Raw genomic sequence first — 26336 nt, forward strand, 5'->3', positions numbered from 1 at the left:
CAGTTACAATTTGTTTAATACGAACCTGCAGACTATTAAGACTATTATCACAGTCCGAAGTATCGATGTCATTCAAGTTGACACCTGATCTTTCCATCTCCGCATACGTTCCAAACGGCAGTTTGCCCAAGCACTCTAACTTCATAATGTGCATCTTGCTGCGAAGATGCTTCGCCAAGTGTCCGTGTATTCTAAACGCTACCTTACAATCTGTGCACTTGAAAGGCCTGGGATTGGTAGTAGTCGCAGCACCAAATGTAGAAGTCATACTGACCTGAGTAGCACAAAATTTACTCGTATATTTGCGCTAAAAAACAAGACTTGTTCAACGAAAATAAAACTGATTCGCCGTTTACCTTATTGTGATGGGAAACGGATCTTTCATGTTTCGTTAAGTGACCTTTAGTTCGGAAGGAAACTGCACAATTTTCGCATCTGAATGGCCGCTCAAAGTAATGAATGTTGAGATGCAACCGTAACTGACTAGGTTTACTGAACATCTTGTTACAAATTCCACATACACTTCTACCATCTTCTGTGACACTGTAATCATATCATAACATTTTAGTTCTTATGATCAAAATTATTTTGTTAATTCTGATAAATGAAATTTAGAGCGATGCAAGATAGATATTTCATGTGTAACATGACAATCATTGTATTATTTTTGTTAAATAGCATCATCAATACCTTGAAATTTAAAATGAAATTTAAAATTAATTGAAATAGAGAATTTAAGTTGAATTTTGTGTGCTATATCGAAAAAAATTAATAATGTATTAATAATGTATTTTGAAATAATAGACATATTGTATTAACTCGAATTCTATTTGTTAAAATTAAAATAATAAAATAACATAATTATCATTTTATTAAAACAAATATTACTTTTAATATACAGCAATATTGTTTTATACAGCAAATCAGGCATACAGAAATTGAGTTAAAAAATTAAACTAATAATATAATATAGTATTGATAATTTTTTGTAAATCAAGATCATTTAAGCTGTCTAATTCATTAATATTGCATTAATATTAACGTGGATTATATAAATCATTATCATAATGTTATGTATCTAAAAAAAAGAGCCAATTAAACGTTTTTAATTTCTATTCTATTAACTTTACTGATTTTCAATTTATTTCTAATACAGCATAGCGAATATTATTATTATGTATCATGCGTTAGTATATGAATTGCATATCAAGAAAATAATTAGATAATAAGAATATCTTATTTACCTGACATAGTTAGGTGCAGGTCCACTTGACGGTTGTAAAAATTCCGCTTGCGGTTTCGCATTTCCTGTGTTTGGTGAAGGCGACCGAAAGTCTGGTCCACCGACGACTACTTTTCCGGTTACCGCGTGTTTCATGTTATCTAATGTATTCTGTTTAACCATGTCCGCGGTGTGTTTCGCATCGTAATAGAGGATTCGTACTTTCTGGGGCGACGTGCTCCTTGCGTCTATATTTTGCGACTTGGGCGGCTCATGCATAGGCTGTAATATATCGTAATTGGCACGTGGATCTTGCGCGTGTGCTCTGTATTCCGCGTAAACTCTCATGTCACGACTCGGCGGCCTATTATCCGAATTTGTTTGTCGAATTTCCATGTTTGCCGACGGTATAACTTGAGCAGCTTGCTCCTGAATAATTTGTATATCGTGGAACGATGTATGCGACTTGTATTCGCAGCTAGGTGGCCTCATCTCTTGACCGCGTATCTTGTATTCCTGTTGACTCGGTAGCCTCAGCTCTTGACTTTGCGTTCTGTATTCTTGACTAGGCGTTCTGATCTCTCTACTAGGTGGTCTTAATTCAAGATTTCGCGGACTATGACTCTGCATTCGAACATCGTTAGCCGAAGTTCTTATTTCGTGATTCACAGACTTCATCTCCTGACTGATACAACGGCTAGATCTTTCTATTTCATTCATCATTTTTATCGTGTTGAATACAGAACTTCTGTCAATGTCGTTAGGGGTATGTTGCAACTGTGGCCGATTATTGACGTCCATATTCAAAGATTTTGGTGAATGACAATCGATATTGGATGTGCTGCGAACAGGTACAATAGAACAATTCGGTCTTTCCATTGAATTATTATTTTTTGGCATGGACAGACCATACTCGATATTCGATCTTGCGCTGGCAGAGCCATTAGTTAAACCGAGCTCGAAATTTTCACGATCAGAAATTATACGACTTTGTTCTTTATTCTTATGAATAGCCTCGTAATCAAACGTAATCAAACGTCTCTCTGTCGCCATATTGTTCTGATAAATCTTTTCTCTGATTTCCATCTTGATGTCATCACTAGTATGCTTCGTCATGTGTTTAATCCTGGATTCCATAACAGTATGCTGCATCTTGCTAGGATCGGTATACGTCACTGTCGGAATACTGTTAGACTCTACGTGCCTGTTAAGATCTTGATGACGCGAGTAAACATCTCTTTCTTGTATTTGCTTATTGTCCACTTTGGTATTTCCCACGCGATATTGCTGCTTAATTTTGCTGTCCATCACATGTCTCTCCGTGAGGTAGGCCTGCAACATGTGGCCCTCTGCATCCGGTTTCCATTCTCTACCCTGAATAGGCAACCGTTCCATCGTCTGGACTATCGTCTGCAAGAGGACCGGCTCCGAGACGGGTGTCAGAATGTCCGCGGGTCTAGCCCTTTGCGGGACCGGCGAGGGTAACACCTGAGTGGTCTGCTTCGTCGTGAGATCCATGGGTTGCGACAGCTGATGACGTGACTCCGTGGTATCGGTAATTTCTTCGATTTCGAAGTCAGAATCATCTTTTTTCGATGACTGAATGACGCTGATCCTCGTCTCTTCCGTTGCACTTCGGTTCGATGGGAAGTAATAGCGATGCGATAATTCATTTTGGATCAGAGCTGTTCCTTGCGTGGTGACGTTTTGATTACTTATAACCGATGTAGTTGCGGCAGTGGATGTCACGCTCACCGTGGAAGTCGTCGGTAGAGTTAGCGCGTATGGATACGTCGTAGGTCTTCCCGATGGCAATAAGCCTGGCAATCTGTTTATTGTATTACGTTGCGAAAGACTCAGTAAACTTTGTGCCGCCTCTTGTTCCTCGCTCCCAGATTCTTCGCTTTCCTCACCGTCGGTCTCTTCCTCCTCCTCCGAGGATTCTTCCGTGTTGCTGCCACCGGCAGCTAATCGCGCAATGGCCTCCTTATCAATATTCTCATCACAGACAGTTGTGGGAACAGGTACCACGCCTAGTTCTATGCATTTCTTGTAATGAGCCTTGGACTTCATGTGCTTTGTAAGATTACCCTTTGTTTTGAAACTGTTGCGAGAAACGATTATGCCTTCAGTGGTGAACCAAGATGATATAAATTATATACTTCTTACTGCATTTGATATGGAAGAATATCGACTTACCTAAAAGTACAATGTTTACAGGTATATGGCCTAACATCTGTATGTGTTCTGATATGTTTCTTCAGCATAGATGGTTTTTTACAACGAATACCACACTCTTCGCAGACATAACGCCCCCGACCTTATGTAAGAAGTCAAATTAATACAAATTAAAATAATGAATATTGAAATAATATTGAAACATAATTATCTGTCACACATTATATATAAATATTGTAAAACGAAATCGTTTGAAGACGTTTCGGACGAGATGCATCATAAAATTCTCAACTGTATGTATTTCTTTCAATTAATTCCTAATTATTCTATCTAAATATCTATTTCTTAATAATCGAATTTTCTTTTTATCAATCGTTTAAATCAGCATTCTCAGTTGTAAACATACAAGATAAAAGGAAAGCGTAAAGATACGAATTATTACAAGAAACATATTTTAACAGAATTATTTTAACATTATTTTAACAGAATAGTTAAAAATCAAGAAATTGATTGATTGAAAATTTGGTAGCGTATTTTAGTATTCAAAGCAATATATCTTATCTGTTTTAAATACAATATTGAAACATTCCTTACCTCTTCCGCGCACATAAGTATAATCCTCGTTGCTCTCGTAGCCTCCGTCAAATATCTTCACCCTCTTCGTCTTTTCCTGCATGTCACTCTCCAATCCGCTATCCGGACTAGTGGGAGTAGTTGGTCTTTGTGAGGAATGCGTCAGGATGTCCTCTTGCTTCTTCCACGCGGTCGTGTAATTCAGAGGTCTATGCCGAGAATCGTAGTGCGCCATATCCACGTCCGGCGGAGCCTCCTTACATATCTTCCAGTTGGAGTACATCGACAGACCATGCTGCTGTGTGACATACATCGGCTGTGGTCGATTCAGGGTACAATAAAACACCCTAGTGGAACACTTGAGTCCCAGATATGTGTAGGCATGCCCATTTAAATATAGTTGTCCATACGACTTTTTAGGTCGTGGAGTTTCCGGACTGATGAGAGGAAGCGTGTTCGCCGTAGGCGTGATCCCGTGATGCTTCTTCGGCGTAAACGTGCCGGGCTTCAGCGGCAAAGACGTAGGTCTCAAAAATTTGTTAGAGTTAGTCGCGGTCGCTTCTTTAGCGGTCTCGCCGCTATTCTTCGGCGACTTGGCCTCGGATTGCTTGTCCTTAACAATTAATTCTACGGAAGTTTTCGTTGGCACTTCTGTCTTGGAAGAATCTAAGTTCACAAGTATCACTGACGGCGCGCTATCGGCCTTCGTTTTGACACCGTTGAACGCACCGTATCCGTCCGCGACCTTAATCCATCCGCGTGCATCCGAAGGGACATTGCTCTTTAGTCGTCCGTTCTCATGAGGAGATAGATCGTACTTGGTCGTACTTGCGGTTTGCGTATCTATCGGTGCAGCTCTGCCAGCATCTACCTCACTGACGCCCCAATTTGATTTCTTCCTGCTTTCCGAAGTGGTCTTGGGCGAGTATCTCATTTTGCTGTAAGAGCTCGAAGAAATCGCAGGATCTACACCGTTCGGATAATTAAAAGTATTATCCAGCTTCGGACTCTTGTCATACGTGAACTCTTTCCTCTCGCGCGGGCTCTCCATGCCCTTGTACTTTACGGCCGTATTATTTTTGATATGACGATCGAGCTCCGACAGTCTCGCGCGATACTTGTCCGTCGAGGTCTCAACCTTGACGCTAGGAACTTTGGGACTGGTCAAGCCGCTCTTTAAACTGTCGCCATTGGGTGTCTTGAAGCCGATTTTCATCGATTCCTTCGCCGGACTGGCCAAATCTAAAGGCTGATCCAGGATGGAAGGAACGTGTCCAGACATTGGGCTGGGCATGCCAGGCACCGTGCTGGGCTGTACCTTCACCGGACTAGCCAAATCCAACGGTTGAGGTATCATGTGCAAACCCGGTAGTCCCGGTATCACCTTGTAACCCGCTTCGCCGGCCGTTATACTCGGAGATATGTCTATAGTCGGCGTACCTGTTAAGGTATGCGGTCCGGGCATACCAGGTACATAAGGTATCACTTTCCCGCCGTGCAGGATACTCGTGATACCAGCCTGCGGCAGAGTCAACGGATTGTAGGCAGTGATGCTCGTCAGTGGATTAATGTGTGACTCTAAATAATCGTAGCAGGACAATGTGGGCGCTATATTCGGGGTTGATATGTTCGGTATGATGGGTGCCAACATTTTCGGCGTGTTGGGTAGAGATATGGAGGAATTAGACGTGCTGGCTGACGTACCCGGTGGTTTATGCATCATGGTACCGCCGGAATGAAGTCCCGATTTCACTACTATCGACGCCGTTTCCGAATTCATGCACTTGCTATTAACTACGTGTTCACTCGTGGGCGAGTTCGTCTGTCGCGGTTCGATTCTCATTGTTTTCGTCACCTCGCCCGTGTTATCGAGGATTCTCACTTCGCCGCCGAACATCTGCAGCGAATTCGGACGCGGATATTTGCTAAGCTCTTCCAACGACCTCAAACTGGTTGGTACAGATTCCGTTCTTTGCTTCTTAGCAGGTGGAGCGTACGCATCGACCAGTCTGGTATTACCCAATAAAGGACCCGGCGAAGGCAACGGCTGCAAGGTGCTGTAATAATCGGAAGACTTCACGTCGAAATCGGAATCCCGCTTCTCTAATTCCGCATGATAATCGGCTCCTTTTCGAGGACTATCAATACCCTTACAATAGTATCTACGATGAGCCTCTAGTGTATCTATGCTAGTGTAGGGTATGTTGCAAGTGGGACAGACAAAATTCTCCACGGCCGTCTCCGGTATCGCTCCGTTTACCGAGCCGCGAGTTTTCAAAAGGAGATCCTTGATGATCGAACTCTCGGGATGTTCACCATCTTTCGCTTCCTGAACACAACTATCGCTGTAACAACGTTTTCTACTATCCGAAGACTCCTCCACGGAAGATAAATTCAACGGCTGCTGTTCGAATGACTGCTTTGTTTCCACCAGGCTTTGTTGACGATGCATCAATTTATGCAAGCATGGATCCACCGCGTCGACGATCGCCTGATTGTCCGTGATGATCTTGTCGATGTGTTCCTGTAACCGTTCCGCGTTCGGCTTGACAGAATTGGAAGTGGAGGTGATTGTGGAGGAAGACGAGGAGGAGCTGTTGGAAGAATTGGGCGATAAGGAAGACGTTTCGGTGTCGCTGTTCACGCATTGCAGGGCTGTTCGGGCTTGAAATTTCGGTTTATAGATCTTGCCAGTCTTCACAGTCTTCAACGCGACGGTGGGTATCGTCGTCGTTGCCGTCGTGGGCGTTGAAGCCGGAGGCGGCGGTGGTGTACCAGTGCCATTACTGGCGCTATCCGACAGACTTATGTCAGAATCCTCGGACACCTGTAGAAGAACATTATAGATTGTCATATCAATTCGACATCGTAATAAATTAATTACACTACTTGACAAATTGATTTGTTATTGATTGAATGTAAGAAAATTGCAAATGTCTTATTAGACTAAATCTTACATTCATATTAATAGGTAATTGCATGAACCTTTTGTAATATCAGAGATCAAGATTTTATCAAGGTTCATTAAATTTCACGACTTTAATTAACAAATTACCTTTTCTCCTTTCTCCGTTTTATGTGCATGAGAGCGCGACCTGCAGTGTTTGTACAGATTCGACTTGGTCTTGAAGGAGATTCCACAGGGCACACACGGATAGGGCCGTTCGTTTGTGTGCGCCCTAATGTGTTTTTGAAGGACACTCGGCTTGGTCCACGTCATCGGGCAGTAAGGACACGCGTAGCCAGCCTTCCGGGATTCGATAGTAGGCTCAACTCCTCCCGCTGATTCCGAGGAAGGTTCGAGTTTATTGCCGGATTCCTTCGACGGCTCCTTGCCATCCTTGTCCGCATCCTTCTGCTTGGGTATCTCATCAGAAACGACATTGTTCGTCGTACCCTCTTTCTTGGGAGGCTCGACGACTTTCGGCGCAACTTCGGTCGTCGCCATCTTCTTGAACTTCTTGTGCAGGTACTTTGGTTCGCCATCGTTGTTGTTGTTGTTGTTGTTGTTGTTGTTATTATTGTTGGTCAGCTGTGGGTCTGTCATCGCCACAGTGTGGGTCTCTGCAAGCACAACGAGGCACGAGGCACGTTTAATCGCTGCCGACCGCCGGAGTCGGAAGAAAAGATGCGAAGTGGAAAAGAGAAGTAGAGATCATGCGAGGCAAACGGGTGGTGGTGGACTCTCAGGTGACTCAGATGCGAGAACGGACGTCGTATACAACGTATCCCGTGTCAAGGGGGGAGAGGTGATTCACGAAGGATTCTCGATACTCCGCGCGAATCGTAGAGATTATTCCGCGAAGAGGACTCTCACGCGGCGTTAATTAATCTGATTTTAATAGCCGATTATCCCTACCACAACAGGATGCTGCGACATGCTTATTAACATTGATACGTTGAAACAACGTATAAAAGAAAATTCCCGAAGTAACAGGCGTCAAGATGTTTTTTATTACGTGCGAAATGACGTTACGTAACGGCGCTAATGACGCATCGAATTTATGATGACGATGAGTTCGTTTAAGTAACACGCGCGTGGCGACGATCGTACATAAGAAAAGTATCCGAGGTCGCACCAGCAAATCGTATCATCAGAGTGACGTCGATTAGAAAATTCTAGTCCATCGTGTCAATTGCCTTATGACGTTTCCATAAATGCTAATACATTCTTGTGGAAAAAATTGATTTCCATTTACACGTCACATTATGTTTCATCATATCTGTAATTACGCATAAAATTAAATCAATATGTTAGAAATAATTTTTTGTTGAAAAAGGAATTGCGGTCGACATATTCAATATTATGTTAGAATTATTGAATTACAAAGTGCCGTCTCGATTTGTGTTTCGATTACTCATAATATATCTGTACAATTTAAACAGAATTTATAATTTTATAATTTTATATTAATAATAAAGAGAAAAAGATTAAAAATGACGTAAATGTTAAATAGATGATTTCGATTAAAGTATACATGTTTACTGCATTTTTAATCTCCTCATCTTAAATTTCATAGAAATCATCAATTTTTAAAAAAAACATATAATAACATAACATATTAGATATATTTATGTCAACGTGCGACGCATTCTATTTCTACATCCCCTAGAGTGACAATGTATTTATTTTCGTATTAATTAATTACGTCAATATAAGATCAGAATAAAAATTTGAACTCGGATTGCAAGTATATCAAAAATAAATCAATAAAAAAGAAACAAAAACAGGAATATATATAATTTATTATATATTTTGCATAAGGAAAGTAACCGGCCGATATTTCGCAGTACACTTTCGCGATCGGGAAAATACTTGGCCGTGAATAATCGCTAATAATAATCTGTCAATAGATATTTTTCTCCGCAGCGGAGAAATAGCCGTGCCGTAGCTAAAACGAGTGATACATACAGGGAAAATACCAGCGGTCATATAAAAAATCCACAAATAATTCAATTAGGAAATTCGATTACGCATTTTGCGGTACGTGAATTTTGTTAGACTTTATTTTAATGATTAACCGTTAAATTACGCAATATTTTAAGATATCTTTTGTGGATTAAACTCGACATTTCTCTTTTAGTACTTGATATGTATATCTCAAGATCTATATCTTCAAGGTCATAATACTTATATGTAATACTTATATACCTAAATCATAATACTTATATATGATAATTTTGAGCCACTAACAAATTGTACTTTATAAATAGTACTTTTTTCAGATTTACCAAATTTCTACATATTTTTGATACATATAAATCAAAATTAATATATTAATATATTTATAATTAATTAATAAATTAATTAAATGATATCAATATATTAATATTATTTAATAAAATATCGTAACATTTTAAACGGAAATGGATTCAAACGCAATTATTTGCGTATTCAATATTCAAGACGCGACAGGTCGTCCCTGTGGAATTATGCGGCAATGCGACGTTACGAAAGCGGAAATGGAGGACGGGTTCACAGTTCAGATTCGTTTACGTGAATAGGCGAGACTTCTCTACGCCTGCATTTTCATTTATAAGCGACCGAGATCTTCCCTATTTGCCCATCGGCGCAATTGATCGGCGATCGGCGAATTATTTAGCGTGGAATTATTTAGAACTGTGGTCTCTCTCGACATACTTGCCTCTCCTCCTCGATGCGATAATTTCGTAATTAATCGATGTATTTAGATCGAGAACATCGTCGAAATGTCGCATACAGTTGACTTCTTCATTACAATTCGAATTTGACATAGTCATTAAGTCACTGATTTCGTCAGTGTGCAACATAATTATATAAAGATATTTTGAGATTAATTCATATCCATTCCATAAAATATATTCAAGTTAGTAATTTGATTATACAGAATTAGAGAGAGAGAGAGAGAGAGAGAGAGAGAGAGAGAGAAAGAGAGAGAAATTATTTAACGACATCCATTTGAGTTTCGAGCAGTTAATATTATCGAAAATTATAGTATGGTTTTTCTTCTTCTGTAAATTTTCTCAATAGTAATTTTTTTATTATTACATGCGCGAGATACATTTTGACCTTTTAGAAACTTTCTATGATATATCATCATTATATAACGCGTATAAATTATTCAGAGCGGATATATATCTCTTCTCTCTCCCTCGCATGTTTTAAATTTTTGATTAAGTTCGCCGTCGAGTTATGAACATTTACAAACTTAAAATTCGCAATTCCCAGTCCGTAAAAACTTGATTGTTATCATCTCCGGAAACGCTTTAGCAATCAATGTTACAGTGTCCTTAAAAAAAAAAAGAAAAAAAAACAGTCTTATCGAAGTAAGTGAAATTTACATCGTTCGATGCTATTTAAATAAAAATATTTATACAATTATGCAAAAATAGATTTGTGACGTGAATGAACAATTTCACCAAGAGTAAAATATATTTTGAGTAGTTCTAATATTTGATAAAGATTTATCGCGTTTTAAAAACAATATGGTTTCCTGTGTTCACATCATTTTTCGCAAAAAAAAAAAAAAAAAACAGTTTTATTCCTTTTATCCGATTATTAGTTTTTATATACGGATTAACATCAGTTCGCTTGAGATTTATGAATAATTTTCCGCTCCTCCGTCTATACCGTTGCCTCATCATGTCCTTCATTGAAGAATGCGCGTCGCCAACTGGGCGTCCACGTCGTTCCCGTATATTTTTATAACTAGCAGAAATCGCCGGCCTTTTCTTGGACGCCACTTTCGCGGCACCGTTCGCCGAAGTACCCAGTAATTTTGGACCGCGCTATTTATACGCGCAAATAAAGAAGACAGAGAGAGAGAGAGAGAGAGGGGAGGGGGGGGGGCAGAGAAGGACAAAAAAGAAGCGTGAGGAGCTGGCAGAACGCGAGCCAATCTCGTTCGCCGACGGAGGCATTTCTCGCGAAGAATCATCGCCGCATCCAAACGACGAAACTTACATCGACAGTCCATTTGGCAGCGGCGGTTTCTTCGACTCATAGAAGGAGCGCCAGGGAACCACCGCGAAACTTTTGACTCTCGTAAAAGGCGCCTGATGCATCGCGCGATATAATTTATGCGACGTTTTCATCATGGCGCACAATAAGCGGAACTTTACTATTTGCAGGAAAATACTATTTGCAATTCGCGCGGATTCGCGTTTTTATCGATTTCAATAGGCTCTAGATGAACATCGATCCGCGTCGTCTCTCATCAGGAATATCGAAGATGCTTCGCATTATTCAGTCTAAATTGTTCGTCCGATCGACAAGTACGAGGAACGGCCGAAAGAGAGACAGAGAGAGAGAGAAAGAGAGAGAGAGAGAGAGAGAGAGAGAGAGAGAGAGAGAGAGAGAGAGAGAGAATGAATCGAGTTAATTGCAGTTGCAAATGCAAAGTTTACGGCGCGCGCGAGCACAATGAGCCGGCCTGCGGATAAAAAAAACACTCCTTTGTGAGAGGACACGCGCCGTGGGAGGATACGCGAGTGACGTAAACACGCGAGATACAGGGATTTCATTACGCTCTACTCGGTCGGCGGCGGCGGCGGCGGCGGCGGCGGCGGCGGCCGCGAATCCGGTAGAGATGAATGAAACGACGATGACACGTTCTTCGCCATCATATCCATTCTTATTCGCTCAATCCTACGCGCTTCGCGAACACGCGCGCAAACAACGCGATATCTACGCGGACTATTATCACAGGACGTTTTATGCATGCGGACCGACGTAAAAGTTCAGGCGCGAGGAAACTGAATCATCGGCGTCGTTATGATAGTTTCACACTATCGCGAATTTACATAAAATATCCATGTATACGATATGTATACGATGCTATAACGTGAATGTAAAGTGATGTACGGTGGGTATCTTTGTTGTACTGTACATAACGTTGTACTGTACATAATGACGATATGCGTTACCATATTGCTACTCGAACAATGAATTTTGACTCACAAGTGGCTTCGTTGCTTGATCTGTAACGTGTAGGAAATTAAACGTTTGAGAAGTCTTCCAAATTGAGCGCGTGGCGTAACGCTAAGGTTATTGGGCGAAGGAACGATGGAAGGAGCTTTGTGTTTTAAACGCCGCGCGTTGCGAATCGAGCCGGTGGGTAACGTCGGTAAATTGAGAAAGGATAAACAGCGAAACAGGGATTATCATCGAGGGCGTACCGCCCGGAGAGTTTCGGGTTATTCAATTAACGGCCTCTCAAATATTTGTCTGAAATTACAGCTTGTTATTGAAGTTATTCGTGCATTATACGCGCATACATTCGCGCGAGCTGCTTCAAACGAATATACTTCGCAAACGCGTACGGCTGCGCAATAAATACGCGGTGAGCGAATAAGCTCGCATGCACTCGCAAAGTCCGCAGAGCGGATGAAAATGGGTCACGATACACGTTTTGTTTGCATTTCGAGCAAATGCAGATGCAGATTTTGGTCGCCAGTATTATAAAAATACGCCACAGTTACTTCTCTGCGCATAATGCGCACCAATCCTGCTTAATTTCATGAGAAACTAAGGTGCGAAATAATATTCAATAGGCGTTTCGTTATAGTTTGACAGTTTTGTGGACACGCAACGAAAAAAAATCGCGTTAAAATAAATTATTTTCAAGTTTGTTTCAATGCGGAGAAAGATGATGACAAATGTTTTTGAAATAAACCTTTATATGAAACTAAAGGAGTTATTCGTGTATAGTTTTTTTAAAAATATTTTAATAAATATAATTATAAAAATCTCAATTTACATCAATAAAAAGTAAAAATTGATATGACCTTATCTTGCTCCGATGCCATTTGCTTTTTTTTCATCCAGAATTATTTTCAATTGACGAAATATCTCGAGGAGCATCGCTACGCGATTTTTATGCAGGATACATTTTCGTCTTGGAAAATTCCGTAATTTAGTTTGTTACGAAATGTCATGCGTCTCGCATGAAATTGTCAATCATACTTCGATAAAATTCTGAAAATAAAATTCTGCGAAATAAAAGAATTGCCTCTGCCATTTTATTTTGGATTGATTGCCACGTCAGAAAAGAAAAGACGTCAGATTTTCAGCGTACCATTGTGCGCGTAAAGTTAGTTGCGGGCTCTCGGCATAAAGTTTTATTTTCGGACTTTCGGTCGCCGAGTTTAGCAATCTCGCGCCCACGCCGTCATTTTCTCCGGTCCGAATAAAATCCCGATTTAGGAAGCCAGGCCGCGCGAGCCTCTGGAGTATCTTATTGATGTATTGGTGTTATTATTGTTTGCCCTCTATCTTGATAGCTCGCTCCCTGACCTCTGTCCCCTCCCTTAATGATGCATCAGCAGGCGTACGCGCGAAGATAACTCCCGCTGTATCCCATGTTTGGCCAAAAGCGCGACGCAAACATATAACGAATCTATATGGTTCATTGTAGACGATCGTATCTAATAAATCGAAAGCTGATGTTTTTCCCGCCCAAAAAAACACAACGTAAAGATCAAGCGACCGTGATTGATAATCCAGTTTTTATACCTTTTTCAGCTAAATATAAAATAAAAAATCTTAATAAAAGTTACGTATTCGATACTTCAAAAAGATACTTCAAGATTATTCCGTAATCCTTTTTTCGTCGATTGCCAAATACAAAAAAAAATGCTTTATTTAGCTTTGTTGCGTTATGCGTTAAACAGATGTGATAAGGAAGCAAGTTTCGTATGTAGATATCGTTTCGTATATACGATACAGCCTGGGTGAGAGCCCGAAGAGACGAAGCGTAAACTCGTACAAACGACCAATTGCAACCTATGAATAGTTCGTTCAGTCTGCCGTACAACGTCGTACAACGTACATCATCATGCTACCGCACGCTGTATGGACCTGACAATTCGTTAATCGTTTTATGCCGGACGCGTCAGACATGTTAAACGCTCGTTCAACTGACCGCGACTTAATCCCGTCATGCCTCAATTTTCACACTTATTTACGTCGGATTCTCAATTAGTGCTCTACCTTTCGAGATCCTGAAAATTTTATCTTGCTTTTATTTTTCATTTTGACTTCATTGTTGAAAAAGTTGACAAATTCATGTCGACGAGTTTTGACAATTTTAACCGCGACATTTAAGAAATTTTCGAAACTTCGAACGGATATGCAGAAACTTTTAATATTAATTTTTTATTCTGTCAATTAAGTTGAATTTTTAAATCGGGATTCTGATACTTCTGATACTTTTAACAATCATATGTTTTCTTTCTCCACTTTTCTCTTTTTTTCTCTATTGTTGATTTTTAACACGAGATTCAAGGTGCCAGACGTGCCGACTTGTGTGTAACACGTGATTTCTCAATCGTGCGTAGTTGAAACGGGGAAACGCGATCACGAGTTCTCGCAATGTCGATTAATTATCGCGCGAAACATAAGAAGCCCGTGTAGCTCGTTCTTATCTGGCTCAATTGATAAACGGGAAATCAGACTTGAATGGCGTTGCGCCATTCTCGCGTGTTATTATATTATACAATGACATCGGTCACTCCGCACCTGTACACGAAGTGTCAGCGAATGCTCGGAATTCCGTCGAATATGTGAATCAGTGGTGTCGAGAGCGTTATCGAACAGCGGATTGCGGAAACCGGCCGCGCGATTTCACGACTTTCGCCGGCGAGAGATCGCCGATTCCCTCGATTGTCCTCCTCTCGCCTCGCGTCGACGAAGAAGCGAGATAATTTCGGCGATGCCACAGGTTTTTAAATATTTAACGTGACGAGCTCGGCGGAAATCCTTCAGCGTGTAAGGAGAAACCAACGAGTCGAAACCTCGAGGCATCTTTGTTGAGTCTGAGTCAGACTGCAGGTCACTTCCTCACTCACGTTCATTAATTCTGTTTACGATAGCTGCCCGATCCCTTTCCGCCGTTATAGGATAAAGTTTAATTTAACTGATGCGGTAATCGATAACGGTAAAATGTTGCTTTTTGTAGCGTAGACGGTATTCATTTCAGTGTATTCATTCTCGGTGTAGCATCAATAATTTTCAACTGTTTATTAATAGTATTTTAACGTACGCGAACAGCATATTCATTGTCACATTTATCATTGGATATATCACTCGATTGTGCTCATGCCAGATATGCGAATACATCGTCCAATTAACGTCCACTCAATGCAATGTTTTGTGTAAATCAAATTAATGACATACAGTATTTCTCTTGCGTAAACTATTTGAAAATAAATTCCTTCTCTCCGTTGTTGAATCATAATTTACATTCAGCTTTCAATATTTTATAACTATTTACGATATAAGTAAAAAAAGAAAATAACATATACATAATGCAATGCGGTAATGATTTAACGTAAAAAACTCCAACGTGTAAAACTCTAATAATTAACACGCATTGCTGTTTCGCTTTGAATTAATTGATCCATCTCGTTTCTCCGTAAAGTATTGGAATCGTCATCGAATTAAGTGGCTATTGGACGTTGTTCCTATTAGAAATTAGATCACGTTAGAAGTATGTCGCGTATGTCTACGGAAGCGAAGTTGGGAAACACTGGTGTATCACGTAGCGGTCTGTGCAGCGGCCAAGCGCGCGTCGTTGCACCGGATGAACTCTCCGATCGTGCCGTCGCCGTCGCCGTCGCCGTCGCCACCGCTACCCCCTCCCCTCATCTGACTGTACACTCGCCTTGCACACGCGGCGATCGCTCGAGGTCGTACGGTGCTGCCACAGGCGAGGAAGCGGGAGATTCCCGCGACGCGCAAGTGAGTCACGCGCGCGACCCGAACTGCCGCCACCACCACCACCACCGCCGTTGCCGCCGCGCCGCTGTCGCCTTCGCCGCGCTCGCGTCTGACGAAGAAGCGGCATTCCCTGCCTCGCCCTTCCCGCGCCTATCTGCCGCCTGCTTGCGTCTGACGGAGCGGCTCTCCCCTACTGTCGGCCTTCGCACGGCCACTACTGACGCACACACGCGAACTGTCTCGCTCGTGCGCTCGGGGGATTCCGTACGATACTCCGCGCTCGTATTCGCGCGCGCGCGCACTACACAATACTCCGAGCGATAGTCCCTCTTTCTTCTCTCTCATCGCGCGCCAGCGAAGACTCGACACGAATTCACGTCGCTCCGCTCCACTCGCTCGCTCGTTCGCTCGTTGAACGCCGGTGAACGGGTGATTGGGTCACGCACCCCGCCGTGCGTCTACATGCCCTAGGACGTTCACGGCCGCCTATCCTCGGAATCCTCCGTCTCTTTTCCTCCGTCTCCCCGACTCCGCCTTCCCAAAGAAAGGAGATTCTCTCCGAGAGTAAATCGTGATACGAATGAATGTTATTCTCTCTTCACGCGGATACGATACACTCGCACATATACACTCGCTCTTCAATTCATTTTTTCTTTCTTTCTTATTTTATTTTATTCCACTTTCGATTTCTCATCTCGACTTTACTTTATATCTCTGGGCATTAAAAGTATCGCGTAACGCTCGTGTAATCTTAATTTCCGTCGAGTATCGTTGAACTTTCATTCGCGCGCGTGAACGCGACTGTGCGTTTTGCATGCGAGGGAAAGCGACTCAGAGATCGCGTGATATTGATCTCGCCCTCTCAATCCTCTGTCATTACATCATCCGTTTTACGTGCACTATCTTGATCGCTATAACTTGTATAGTCGATAAGGATCTGATAATTCGACACTAAAGAATAACGTAAAATAGATATAACGTAAAATAGATATACGTATTAGATTTTAATTGAACCGACTCGGCGATTGACTCATTCAAATATCGCTGTGTCAATCGTGTAAACAATATGACCTTATATTTACCTTCCGATTCGTTTAATTAGAGTCTATCATTGACAAGTGCGCTCTTATCGATGGCTGTTTTCGTGTGTGCCTATGACGCACACGGCACAAATCCAATAGTGAATCCTTCGTATCCGAACGCCCATCTCATTACAGACGCACCTCTATGAATTGCAAATTCATCGAAGATCGTCAATTGACTATTCGCATGCGAATGAATTTTTAACGTGAACATTTCTGGAAATTAGGACGAGTTATTTATCGAGTAAATAATTCTCTTCCGGTTTCAACGTGAGTGACTCTGCTACATGCTTTCTGCTACAGGCGTTTCTTGCGGCGAGTTCCTTTTCGCGAAAACAAAATCGTGTGAGAAACGGTTATTAATGCTTCTTGAAAAACAACGTGATAAAGCTTCGCTACAATTAATTGCAGTAACCTCAATTGCCGATCTTCGCGTCACAATCGTGGAACGCGATACGTTATATTATAACTGTATCTCTACGATTTGACGCCATCGATTTACTGTACGTCAAAGTACTCGGAGTATTCCAGCTCGAAATTGATGGTAGGAATTTAAATCTCTTTGCCAATACATAAGGTAGAAGATATTTTACATTTTATTCCTATTTGTTTGACTTACGTTTGTTTGACTCAAACAACATAATTTCACATGGAACATTTATATGTTTGCATGAAAATATTCGTTGTATTAAGTCATATTATTTGATAGAAAAAATATGATTGAAACAATTTTTTCGATAAATAATATTTAATTAATATTAATTAATATTAATAAATAATTAATATTCTTTGATTACACTAAATATTATTCAATGAAATAAAATCTATCTTTTAAAATAATCCGCTATCAGATGGACGCAGTTATTTCTTATAAATAAAAATCATATATGAAAAGATGCGTAGTATTATGAGATCATTTTAATCACTTTTAGTGAAATAGTTTTTTGAAAATTTTCCAAAATGAGAATTGCATTCAAATGGAATTTCTTAAAATGAAAAGTTCCAAAATAAGTAAATTAAATTAAACAAATTAAAAACATTATTTATAATTAAAAAATTATTTTACAATTATTAATACATATGATGAAAAAAAATAGAAATAGAAATTTAAAAAATTTGTAGAAATAGAAATTTTAATGAAATAATGAAATTGTTTGAATAATATAATAAAAATGTTGAACTAAAAAATGAGATTAATTCTTTCCCAAAAAAATGTTCTTTCATATAAAATATTTGAAATTGCATTGTTTAATTCAAACATTGATTTTGTTGGACTATTAAATAAATTTCTTTGGATTTAAGCAAATTTATTAAATCTAAAGATATATTTTTCTGTATGTAGATGAATTAATCGTAATGTTCTATAATGACTAAAATGTAATGACTTAAAGATGATACATCAAACATAGATTTTTTTTTTTAATAAAAATAGAATCGATTTCTTTTTTTGCGAAAATATGCAATTACTTGTCATCTGTTATCACCTTTACAAAATAATGTGTTTAGCTGTGCAGACGTATGATAACGAAATTATCATACTATTCGTATCATTGAATAAAGTTCGAGAGATTCACATTGTGGGATTAAGAACTCGAAGATACGTCTTGCGAGAATGGGCGAATGTCGTACAATCCTTTTAAGCTTATTACAAGATCGTAACGGGTTTATAGTATCACCGAGCGAGCGTAATGAAGTTCGGTGGATTTACGATGGGCTGCACGGACAGTTAAAGTAAATTTAAATAGCGAATAAAGTAAATTCCATTGTATCACGCGCGGCCATCGCCTTGTGCGAGATATTTTAACCCGCTGACATTTTCGTCGCGAGACACGAGTTTTCCATTTGATCCCGTAATTCCATTTTGAGAAAGCCGATATTATTGACACTCAATTGCGCACTCCAAAAATCATACAATTTTATCGAAGATGGTGAGTATTTTAATATTTGGATATATAAACATATGCGTTTATATATTTCTTTAGTCATCGAAAAAAATAACTAATTATACATTTTTTTTTTAAACGATATATATTCAATAAATTATTAAAATGATGTGTCGATAAAAAAATGTTTTCGACCGCAACATTTGTGTTAAACGATTTGCAACACTTTATGTAACGTCTCTGTATTTTATGCTATTAGCGCGTCAGTCGCATCGCAGTTTTCTCTAACTCACGTAATTCGCGTCGCAAAAAACTGAACAAACAGATCGAATCAATGACAAAAACTGATTCCGCGAAAGATGTCAATGATTGGTCAGCGGCGACTTCTTCCGTATTATGCATGCTGAATATCGCGACCGATCGAATTCCTTTGACAGATTGCGTGTAGCACGAGAATTCCACGCGAGCAATCAGGAGATTCCTGTCGGCTGACGAATCCATCGTCTGACGTCTCCATATTCGTGTATAAAAGAAGGCATTCCAGTAAACCAATAGAATTCCTCTTACATTCGAGTTTGAACCGTAGCACATATGTTTCAAAAGTGGAGATTAATTGTTCGAGAGATGACTGGGGACCGAAAAACAAGAAAAAAGTTGATATGAACGTAGATCCGCATTGTTTTCGAGTTATCGTCATTTTTATGTTAAAAAATTTCAAATTACTTTGTTTTCAAATTTTTTTTATCAAAATTGAACGAAGAGATGGTCTTTATGAGTTTTATAACATGATTATAAAGTTAAACAAAAGTTATGGACTATTTTAGCACTACACAGAATACATCACGTGGAAATACAGCTTAGCATCTCTGGGCAGAGATCAGGACTGTATAGTTGACTTTAATTATGTCATAAAACTTATAAAGATCATCTCTTTTTTCAATTTTGACAAAAAAATTCGAAAGCAAAGCAATTTCAAATTTCAACGTAAAAATGACGATAACTCGAAAATAATACATTTTCGGATGTTTATATGTTCTATCTATGTTCTATCAACATTCTTTCTTGGTTTTGGATCTTCCCATTTATCTCCCGAGTGATTGACCTCGACTTACAAAACACTCTATATAAGGCGGATATCATAACGAATTGATAGCAAAGAAATCATTATCGCAGTGTTATCTACGTAATCGACACTTTGTACAATTAAAACTTTTATGATTATGATCGTGTCCACATTGCGCATGATATATGACAGTTGCTACTATACACTCATATCTATTTTCCACATTTGTTAATAATGTTGAAGAAAAGACGATAAGAAGAGGATATGAAAATTGTCTTTACAATTGCGGGAGTTCGTAATCGACACGAAGATTTCCGGGAGGACATATCAATAACGCTGTTTTAGAAAGTAACATTTCACTATAGTGTCATTCGTCGAATGCTTCAAAGAGTAACAGAGACGTTTACAGAATATAAATCTCCTTCGTTCTATGTTTCTTTAACTTGTTCCACGGACTAACATCTTCGTATGCTATTGTTTACACACAAAACAGCTACCAAGTTCATCACGTGTTTATACTTGTTTCAAAGAAACGCTAAGCATTATAGCGACTACTTATCTTCACATCCCATTTTGTTCCATTTTCATTTTGTAAGTATCCTTTGCGCGGAACAAAGAGCATTTCTCTCTCTCTCTCTCTCTCTCTCTCTCTCTCTCTCTCCCCCCCCCCTCTCTCTCTCTCTCCGATTTTACGGATTAAGAAAACGTTTCTCGAAACGAAGAGAATACTTCTCTCTGACTCAGATTCCTATTTTGAATACCCATCGTTCTAATATCGTTACTACCTGTCCGAAGTCCAAGTGATTCGAGGACGGATTTTGCATTGGCGTTCGAATTCTACTCTTAGAAATATCCGCGAGTGGAGCGGCGCGCGCTGCAGCCTGAATCTCTCGGGCTTGCAACTCCGGCCCGGCAGTCCCTTCCACGAATAGACGACAAATCGAGAGAAATTCCGACGATCCCACTCGCACAGCCCGGCCGATTCCGGCTTTATACGGCTTGACCGTAGGCCGCTGCCGCTTCGCCGTTGTGTCACCGTCGCTATAGGCATAGAGAGACGGACGCGCGTCTTATGCGCGGAGCTCGCTCGCTCGCTTGCTCTCCGTGTTTTCTTGGCGTAGCATGAAAATAGCCCAACGTACTTGGAATATCGCGTGGTCTACGCGTTAAGCATGTTAAAACGGCGTTCAACACCAACGGACGTACGTGCGTGCGTGCGTGCGTGCGTGCGTGCGTGCGTGCGTGCGTGCGTGCGTGCGTGCGTGCGTGCGTGCGTGCGTGCGTGCGTGCGTGCGTGCGTGCGTGCGTGCGTGCGTGCGTGCGTGCGTGCGTGCGTGCGTGCGGAGCGATTACTTAAGGAAGCATGGCAATCGATGTCTGGTTATTGGAAAGTATTTAAAAATTTTCTTTCACTATTCTTTGATACCGATAATTTTATATTTAGACACGATATTCTCATAACGAGTTAATTAAAAAAAAAACACAAGATTCTTTTCTGAATCATTATTAAAGATAAATAAGTACGAGCGGTTTAAATAACTTGGCATAAATGGTAGATTTTTTCGGTTTATAATAATCAAATTATATTTTTATCTAAAATCTATTTAATGAGTAGTAATTTCATTATTTTGATTCTTGTTCTCGCTTTATATACATATGTATACTTATATAACTGCTTATTAAGTATTTAGATAAATTAAGCGGATATGTTTCAAGGGGAAATTCTTACAAAGAAGAATTGTTCGGAGCAGAGGGACGAGAAAAAGCGGAGAGAAAGAGAAGAGCGTATTATCTGCTATTGCAATTCAAAAAAATTGTTCTCCCGCCGTTTACTCGCTCTGCAACTTTGTCGTGCCTATCTCTCTCGAAGTTCACATATACTTGTTTGACCAGAGGTGGTCGACCAGCGATACTGGAGAAATACCGACCAGCAGTTAATTATAACTTGCGAGTTATTTACAGCTTTAATTTGCGTGTTGATTCTTCGCAATCTAACGGGTGTACTCTTTTACGAAATTACTTTTTTTTCGATCAGACTTTTATTAAGTGAGATTTTATCATCAATCTCGTTAAAAAAAATTTATCGAAAGTCTGTGCGGAAGTACAATGAATCTCTAAAAAATTGTTCACGTAACTATTTTTACTCTCCTCTTCTTCAATTCAGTTATAATACTATTATACAAGATTTGTTACATAAAAACGTTGTTTTTGCACAGAGAATATTTCTCGCGTATCCGTTTAGCAAGTTAAAAATAAAGCGCGGCTACAAGTCTGTAAAGACTAGCCAAGACTATGTTAGACTTTCAAGGATGGAAACGTTAGTCAGCAGTGATAATGTTAAACGATTGCTGTTATTATCTGTGTATCTCTCTCTCTCTCTCTCTCTTTTTATTGGAAAATTTTACAGCGTGACAAAAACAGCTTTCGAATAAAACACTATAGAATATAGAAGTGTATACATAGCATATGTCATATACATATTACACACCATACATACATGATTGAAGGCCGAAATTACTATCATATACGCGATGCCCAGTCGCGGTCCAGTTTGTAAAAAAGAAAGAGGAGAGCGAATATATATATATATATATATATATATATATATATATAGAGAAACTAGCAATGCTGACACGGAGGACTTGACGTAACGACCGCAGCATCCCTCGTAAATTTTTACAACGCAATCGTAACGCCGTTCACAATGTACGAAACTGGTCAGAAAAGAATCCAATCTTCTTTCTTTCTTTCTCTCTCTCTCTCTCTCTCTCTCTCTCTCTCTCTCTCTCTCTCTCTCTCTCTCTCTGTCATTTTCACGATCACACTCAGCTTTCCGTATATCACTAAAATACGTCAGTGTATCGAGGCGATGAGATCGCAGGGAAGGAAGGGAACGACCGAAAAAGGAGAACGAAGTAGCGAGTACTGAGAGGGAGAAACAGAGAAGCAAAAGAGAAAGAGTGGAGTGGCGAATCGGGAGAGGAGGAGGGAAAGAGCAGAGCCGACGACCACAATATGCGAGGGAACAGAAGAGAGACAGATAAAAAAAGGGAGGGGGGACGAGAGAAAGAGAGACAGAGGCACTGTTGTCGCATCATATCTCGCGAGTATACGGGGTCAGAGGAAAAGAGGGACAACAAACATGCCGCGCGAAGAGTAACGGGGCGAGAGAGCAGGGGACTAGCAGAGTGAGGGGGTTGCGGAGGAGAGAGAGAGAGAGAGAGAGAGAGAGAGAGAGAGAGAGAGAGAGAGAGAGAGAGAGAGAGAGAGAGAGAGATAGAGAGAGAGAGAGAAGGACGAAGTGGAGGATCGCAGGGAGACTCATGGTTCACCTGTCGTCATGGCAACGCCGCTTCGCCGCTCACTTGTTACTCCATCGGCATAGCACGGCCCTCGGCGGCGGTCCTCTCGCAGCCTCCGCAGGAATACGAACGCGAGTCACGATCCATCGCGTGGGACAGAGAGCGAGCCGACCGACGCCTCCTTTCCGATGGGCGATTCGCTCACTCGGAGGCGCGATCTCTGCCTCGCCGAGGATCGGCGAGGATCCTCTTTCTAACTTTTTCCACAACGACGCGGGCGGAAAGAGAGGAAAAAGCGTCGAACGTGCGTGCGCGCGCGCGCGCGCGCGCACTTGAAACACGGTCACCCTCTCTCGCGCGTTTCACTACAATACGCACTATAGAAATTATCACAGAAGGAACACGCACTCCACTGCCGAATATTTATATGCACGCGTGTACGTGTGTGTTATTCTTTCGTCGTTCTCTCCCCGTTTGTTCTCTCTTCCACCCACGGGGAAATGTAAAATTCGAACGTATCACAGAAACGCGGGAGGTGGGGAAAAAGTGAGCACACACAAAACATCCACTCTTCTCTCTCCTCTGCTCGATTTGCTTTACTCGCTCCGTCCCTCCCGCCACGTACTTAAACCGAAGTCACTCTTCTATTTTAAGCTCCGCACTTGCCTCGCGTCCGCCGTATCCTCTGTCTCTCCCTCTCTCTCTCACTCTCTTTCCTTCCACTGGCACCGCGAGCCAGTCGTATACGAACGCACGCACCGAGCGATATTCACACACTAACCCGCGAACGGATCGCGCACACTAACGCCCGCGTGCGATCCGGTCGCGCTATATACGCGGTGTACGCGCGCGACTTCTCGTTATCCACTTATTACGAGCGCGTCAATCTGTTTGCTATGCAAATCCCGTCTGACTGGCGCTGACGACAACGATAACGACAACGGGGCGACAGCTCGGGAGATCGGTATAGCTCCGAGTCGACGGATATGATATCTCTCGTTAACGCAATCGGCCGCGCGCGGTTAGTCATTGCCCGCCGACGAGCGGCATACGTAGAAAAGTGTAATTGGCCACCGCGCAGCGCGATTCCACGGGATATCCTTGCCCCCACTTTGCGAGGCACGGCACCACGACGGCGACGACGGTGACGGCGAGGAGCAAACATCCACACGACGGCCGAGCACACACCACGACAACCATCACCACCACCACCAATCACTACCACCACCACCACCACCACCACCGCCACGCTGCTACTACCGCGCGGTCACCACTACCACTACCGCTGCTACCATCGCGATCGCGGCAGCTGCCGAGCGTCGTGTCGCGTCTCGTCGCGTCGGAGACGCGTAAACGCACCGCGCGTGCGGCGAGAAACTCCGACCGCGAATTCCCCCAGCGGCGGTATCACTCGCCCGGTGACGTCATTGGCGCCTAAACGCGTCGCCGTGGGCCGCGAGAGCGGCAGCGGAGAGACCCCCGTGCGTATGTGTCTCGCGCGCTCTCCTCTCCTCTTCTTTCCTCCGAACCTCTCTCCCGAGAGATCGGTAGCGGGTCCTCCGGCCGATCTATCGTTCGACGACGATGCGCGCCGCGACCTCGTTTGCTACCCAGAAATCGTGCACCAATACGAACTGTATGTTTGACGCCCGGTTCAAGCTCACGATCGACAACTTTCGCCTCGTGCTGTCGACTACACGAGGACACGTTGTTATCCAGATGGTCACTCTTGCCTTACGATGATTTACGATCGATCGGCGATCTATCCTTCCGCTGTCCTCGTGGTCACTCTCGTATTCGCCGCGTGATAACACGTCACCGCTGTTCCATTCATCGATCGGTAGAGGAGACGCGACTCTCGATCTGGCAAGAATCTCGACGCTTCTCACCGATCCACCGCGCCGATCGGCACTTTGGGAGCGTTCTCCATTCAAGTGTGATATCCGCGAATCCCCCGGCTTCGCGATATCGCCTCGATATACCTCGAGGGTTCTCTCTTCCCGCTCTTCAGCCACACGCGTTCGCCTCGTGTAACGACGTTAGGCGTTGAAGTCACGCTTTCCCGCTTTCGATCGCGATCGATCAGGATTCCTCTCTTTCCCGAAATTCCGCCACGAATTCTCTCTTCTCTCTTTTACGGATATCGCGCGCGTCTTCGAAAGCAATAATCCCTCTCTCTCTCTCTCTCTCTCTCTCTCTCTCTCTCTCTCTCTCTCTCTCTTCTTCTCCTTCTCTAAAGATCTCGCAACTTTCCTTCACACTTCTCGCGCTCTCGTCAAACTCTCGATCGAACTCGATTCCGCGATCAATCCTTTTGACGCTCGCGATCTCGGAGTCATTCCCGTAGATCTCGCTCCCCGTTGAAATTCACGCGCGCAAATCGATCCTTCACGACGACGATCCGATCACGCACGATTTTTTTTTTCCTATGTTTTCTCTCAGAGATCCTACGTTTCCGCGCGGTGCGCGGGTTGCTCCGTGTCACCCGCGTTGTTGTCAACAAGTGATTCCCCGCGAATGTGTGAATGGTCGCACACACTTACGCACGATCCACGGTGTCGCGTTGCGGTGTCGCGCGCCACACGACGCTACGCACCTCCTCACGGCGTTGTTATTGTTGCGTAACTGGCGGGCCCCGTGTAGCTGGCTGGCTCCGTAGCCGCGCCGCGAGACAGAGTGTATGGAGTAGTGGCGGGAGGGATTGGGGGGGAGGGTAGGAGAGACGGGAGGAGGACGGAGCGGAGAACGAGAGAGAGAGAGAGAGAGAGAGAGAGAGAGAGAGAGAGAGAGAGAGAGAGAGAGAGAGAGACTGAGTGGAAACGAGTAGAGTGGGTCGGAGAACGAGGTAGCCCCCGTGGGTGAGCCAGTGGGCGAATACGCAACGAGAGAGAGAGCGTGCGAGCAGTGCGCCGTCTGGCGTAGTTGGCGACAGTCTACTACTGCCTTCCGAGAACCACGAGGCGATTCCGTGTATCGAACGCGCACCGAGGGCCGTCGACGATGGTAGTAGGAGAGGCGGGATCGGCGCGCGATCCTCTCTGGTAGGGAGTTAGCACCGGGGAACGGGAGGGGCGAAGGGCGACGGGGCGAGCAAATATGAGAAAGCCCAAGCGACCCCGAAAGCGAAAGAGTGAGAGAGAGTGATAAGAGAGAGAGAGAGAGGGAGAGAGGGAGAGAGAAAGAGATGAAGCGGGAGAAGAGAGTTGAGACACGAGGCTCTCCTCAGGGACGCAGATATGCGCGTTTTCTTACGTGTATAAGCATCGCGGAAGATCGGCACGTTCACGTCACATTGGAAGACGATAATGAGGGTTTTAACCGTGGCCTTCTGTGCC

At 42.4% G+C, this 26336-nt stretch overlaps 1 protein-coding gene across 4 annotated transcripts in view; it reads right to left on the reverse strand.

Annotated features, from left to right (window-relative positions):
• The window catches only part of shn (zinc finger protein schnurri), a 31010-nt gene extending 5014 nt beyond the window's left edge, over positions 1-25996 (reverse strand). Inside the window, exons 1-7 of one of the 4 annotated variants that reach the window (XM_011649877.3) lie at positions 23032-25996; positions 7029-7537; positions 3995-6800; positions 3422-3542; positions 1245-3326; positions 357-543; positions 26-274 (exon numbers count right to left, since the gene is read on the reverse strand). In XM_011649877.3, coding sequence (XP_011648179.2) covers positions 26-274; positions 357-543; positions 1245-3326; positions 3422-3542; positions 3995-6800; positions 7029-7537; positions 23032-23041 — 5964 coding nt within the window. In that variant the 5' untranslated portion in view covers positions 23042-25996. Of the gene's footprint in view, positions 1-25; positions 275-356; positions 544-1244; positions 3327-3421; positions 3543-3994; positions 6801-7028; positions 7538-10916; positions 13889-14471; positions 15567-15615; positions 17309-23031 lie in introns of those variants that run through there. The other 3 variants (XM_089076210.1, XM_089076212.1, XM_089076211.1) reach the window with 3 other exon arrangements.
• Between the last annotated feature and the right edge of the window lie 340 nt (positions 25997-26336).

This window comes from Pogonomyrmex barbatus, unplaced genomic scaffold (assembly GCF_055798465.1).
Source record: "Pogonomyrmex barbatus isolate J1 unplaced genomic scaffold, ASM5579846v1 scaffold2, whole genome shotgun sequence".
Taxonomy (NCBI): domain Eukaryota; kingdom Metazoa; phylum Arthropoda; class Insecta; order Hymenoptera; family Formicidae; genus Pogonomyrmex; species Pogonomyrmex barbatus.